At 29.4% G+C, this 4,306-nt stretch overlaps 1 protein-coding gene across 1 annotated transcript; it reads left to right on the top strand.

Moving 5' to 3' along the window:
* On the top strand, window positions 2,109-4,128 carry LOC107642102 (reticulon-like protein B9). Its single transcript, XM_016345420.2, has 5 exons — window positions 2,109-2,259; window positions 2,530-2,710; window positions 3,175-3,316; window positions 3,429-3,498; window positions 3,712-4,128. The coding sequence occupies exons 1-5, from the start codon at window positions 2,163-2,165 to the stop codon at window positions 3,879-3,881; spliced, it is 660 nt and encodes a 219-aa protein (XP_016200906.1). The 5' UTR covers window positions 2,109-2,162; the 3' UTR covers window positions 3,882-4,128.

Genomic DNA, 4,306 nt, shown 5'->3' with positions numbered 1-4,306 from the left:
AATACACAAATTAAATTATAATTTAGTCTTTATCTTATCTTATAGTTATCTTTATCTTTATCTATATCTTATCTTTATCTAATTTTATCTTTCGTAGGCCAATACTCTATATATACTTAGTTTTACCTTCATAGTTTACAATTCATTCAATCAATAATCAATAAAATTTCTTCATCTTTTTCTTTCACAATTCTTTTATTTTCCTATTCTTTCACAATTTTATTAAAGGATTGAACTCAACAACTAAAACCCAATTGGAAATGCATTCCATTATATGTATATGATTTCCTCAACGTTGCATTCTTTCACCATTAAAAAAACGTCTGAGTTTTCAAGCTTTAACAATAACGTTCTTTGATAGAACCGAATAGTTTTAGAAGATTTATTTAAAGTTGATGAATAGGAAAATAATAATAAAGAATCTCCTTCTAGATTTTTTTTTTTTTGGGTGTCTATCTCCTTTTAGATTTGTGTATTATTGTTTGTGGTTTAGTGCAAAATCTAAGTATTATCGGTTATTACCTTTAATATGAAAAAACAAAAAAGAAAAAAAAACTAATAACAAAGATTTTTTTACTTTCCAATAACATAGATTTGTTTCCACTAATTACATATAGCATTTACTCTCAAATATCCAATAAAAAGTTTTTCACTCTCAATAATTCGAACACTATTCAAATAATAGGGGAGGGGAACAGAGGATAAATAAGAGAAAAATAAGAGAGATAATAGGAAGAACAAAACAATTACCTTATAAACTATCTTATATTAACATCCACCGTTTTGAATGGTTTAAAGTTGAAAATTTTCACGTGATGAATCTGCACCTCTTAAATGAACTGTAAAATAGTTAAAAGATAACTCTCCCAAATAAACCCACAGCTAAAATGTTAAACAGACTTCTTCCATGCATGATGTCATATATAGTGTCGGGAGTTTAAATTTTGCTTTGTGTATGCAGCAACTCATTAGCTAACGACAGTGTTGATTGAAAAATATTTTCGATGAAAGTAAGTTGATTCGAAATAAGTCAAAGACAATGTCTCGAGAAGATGTACGCGTAAGCGTGGGGATGAAAGTAGTTGGCGCAGATTGGAACTCGAGCGACTTATTAATTGAATAGGCTTAATCGAGTAAGTTATTCGATATGGATAATCGAGTAAGGCATTCGAAAAGTAGGTCGAATGGTTATGGTAGTGGAATAGTTAAAGGTTTCTATCACATGAGTAAATCATGGGAACAGTTACCAAGGAAAAAAACATTTGAAAGTTTAAATTTGTAATTAATTGTAATTGATTATAATTAATTGTCAGTTACTAAAAGTAGATTATAAATACTAGGAAGCCTTTGGAAATTAGGGTTGGAATTTTACTTCAGAAAACACTCAAGCACACTCACATTTCTGTAGGATTCCTTCCATATTTTTAACTTTCAATAACATTTCTGTAAAACTTTATTTTTTCAAACAATTTCATCTTTTAAGTATTCCTTTAATCTTCCTTGTTCAATTTACTTTCCAACACTTTTAGTTCTCCGTCCAAGCCCCTTTGACCCAATCCAAGGCATTTTATTGTTTTCTTTTATTTTTAACACAAATCTTTCAATTTTAGTCAATTTATTTTTTGAAGTCGATTATTTTAAACTTCTCTATCTTTTTATAAATCTTTATTTATTTGTCATCTCGATGTACATCTAATTGAAAGACACTTTGATGCACTTTTAGAAAACTGGTACATGCACAGAAGAGTAGGTTTCGCTCCCAAACCACTAGATATCGAACCACCATCGATCTGCTAAAAATCGACAAAACAGACAGACCCTTAAATGGAGCTCAAATCCATGACGGATTGGTCATTAGCCTGTAGGACTGGAGAATATGGTGGGCAACCAAAAAAATATATAGTTATAATTATTACTGATATGTTGCCATAAATCATTCTCTTTTGGAGCGCATGGATTTGACATTAACAATAATTTTATGATTAATAAAACTTTAATTATTCCAATATAACATAGCACGCTCATCAAGATTCAGGGCATAACACCTTAAGTTGAATCCCAAGTCATTCTTTACTTTAGTATTGAGGATAGAATCTTTTGTTCATGCATGAATCAATAATAAATAGCAGCACAAGAACAATAATACTAATCAAAGAGTTATTATGGCTCACAATCCATCTGATTCTGATAATGAAATTACAACAACAAAGCGAAAGCTCTTTGAACATGATATACATCAAGTTCTTGGAGGAAGAGAAGGTGAAGAACTTTATTCATGTTTGACTTAGTGAAAAAAAATCCATTGTTAATCTTTTGAGATCACAAAACATGTCGCAATATACGATTGAATGTCTGCAGCAAAATTTTTACATCGACAATGCATAAAAATTAAATCCTAGCGTTATTCTTTTTGTTTGCTTTTCTTTCTTGATATTTTGGAAGCCATGTGTAGCTGTTTATTGAAGCTTTGACTTTTGATTATCAATGAGTTGACATTGACAATAAATTGGAAATTTGACTTAATTGCAGTGGCAGATGTTTTGTTATGGAGGAACAAGAAAATATCAGCTGCAATTTTGATTGGAATGACAGTGATATGGTTTCTATTTGAGGTTGTTGAGTACAATTTGGTGCCTCTGCTTTGTCACATTTCCATCACAATTATGCTTGTTCTGTTCATATGGTCAACTATGGCACAAATTTTCAAATGGTACTTATTATTTTAATTTCCCTTTAATTTTACATCAAATTTGTGTCTATGATGGACTCTTACAAGATATTTTCTATCATTTGTACTTAGTTTCACAGTGAATTACTTTTGCTACCAATGGCCCATTCTGAATTTGTGATATTATACATTATCTGTTTCTATAAGTACATCATTAAAATAAGACTCAATTTTTGTTATATTTCATAAAAGTGTAATTGCTTCACACCAAGATAAAAAATAAATAAATAAAAAAATTACACATTTATCTAATTAGATGTTTATGTTTGTAAGATTCTTTAAATAAAAGGTGATTGATTTAAGATTAAATATAGGATTGAATACATATGTAAAACTTTTTCATATTACTTCATCAAATATTAAATAACATAATATGGTTAATATATCCTTTTTATGAAGTTTCCTGGGTATGGTTAAACTTAAACATATCTGATCTTGGTCTTCAGGAATGCACCCAATATCCCAGATATTATTTTACAGGATTACTTGTTTGAGGATCTTGCTACAATCTTCCACAGAGGATTCAAACAGTTATTACCAATGCTTCATTATATTTCAAGTGGAATTGACCTTCCAAGATTTCTCCTGGTATATATATATTGTTTAAATTTATCCTTTTATAAATATAAATTTTCTCAATTCTCAACCAATAAAAAGTAACAAACCAACAATCTCTATTCTCAAAATTTATCAATTTCAGATCATTGTTAGTCTCTACATGTTGTCAGTGATTGGAACCTACCTCAGCTTTGTAAATCTGTTATACATTGGTAAGCAAGCATTACTTCACATTGTTTCGTTATATCGGAAAAAAATGCTATGGTGCACCATACACTAGGATAAGTCCTTATAAACTAGTGTATGGTGCACCATGTTAAACTTTGCGCATCTAAGACCTTTCTCATTTTATCTATATTTATTATTTATTTGGTCTGAAGATTAAGTTGTTTTTTTTTTTTTTGTTATGGTTGATTCTTGACAAGGTTTTCTCTGCATGCTGACACTGCCAATTATGTATGAACGTTATGAGGAAGAAATCAACAACCTAGTTGGCAATGTCATAGTGGACCTTAGGAAAAAGTACAAACAGTTTGAGAAGAGATATCTCAGCAAAATTCCAAGAGGATCAGTAAAAGAAAAGAAAAGGATATAAATTGTTTTGAAGTTAATTGCAATTTGCAATGAATTAAAGATTTACATGGTGATATGTAGCGCTAATATCAAAGCCAAAAATGTATGTATTGATGTTAGTTTTTATTTTATGTCTAAGGTACCACTTGGATCGGATTATATGTGTGGTGTGACTGTGTGTGGAGGTGATTTCCTTAATTAATTTGAGTCCTGTAATTTATTTGTTAGTTTTCCTTAATTAAATCATTTATTCTCTCTTGTTTGAATAATTGCTCCCCTCACTTCTTTTGTAGATAAGTCTTGTATCGTTTCTTCAAGAATTTAAATATGTTTTCTCGTGTAGCAATAACAGAAATAAAATAAAAACTAAATAGGAAGACACTAATAATATTATGAAAAAATAAAATAAAATAAATTCCTTAAGCTTTCTGTATGCATTTTGCATTT

This window comes from Arachis ipaensis, chromosome B05, assembly GCF_000816755.2.
Source record: "Arachis ipaensis cultivar K30076 chromosome B05, Araip1.1, whole genome shotgun sequence".
Taxonomy (NCBI): domain Eukaryota; kingdom Viridiplantae; phylum Streptophyta; class Magnoliopsida; order Fabales; family Fabaceae; genus Arachis; species Arachis ipaensis.
Note: the sequence above shows the minus strand (reverse complement) of the source record. Positions and strands in the feature narration are given on the sequence as shown.

What these genes read in the sequence shown, in the direction of transcription:
- LOC107642102 (XM_016345420.2), top strand. Translation starts at nt 2,163, where the DNA reads ATGGCTCACAATCCATCTGATTCTGATAATGAAATTACAACAACAAAG. An exon ending in ATGGCACAAATTTTCAAATG is followed by an intron (nt 2,711 to 3,174) that starts GTACTTATTATT and finishes CTTGGTCTTCAG; the next exon opens with GAATGCACCCAATATCCCAG. An exon ending in TGTAAATCTGTTATACATTG is followed by an intron (nt 3,499 to 3,711) that starts GTAAGCAAGCAT and finishes ATTCTTGACAAG; the next exon opens with GTTTTCTCTGCATGCTGACA.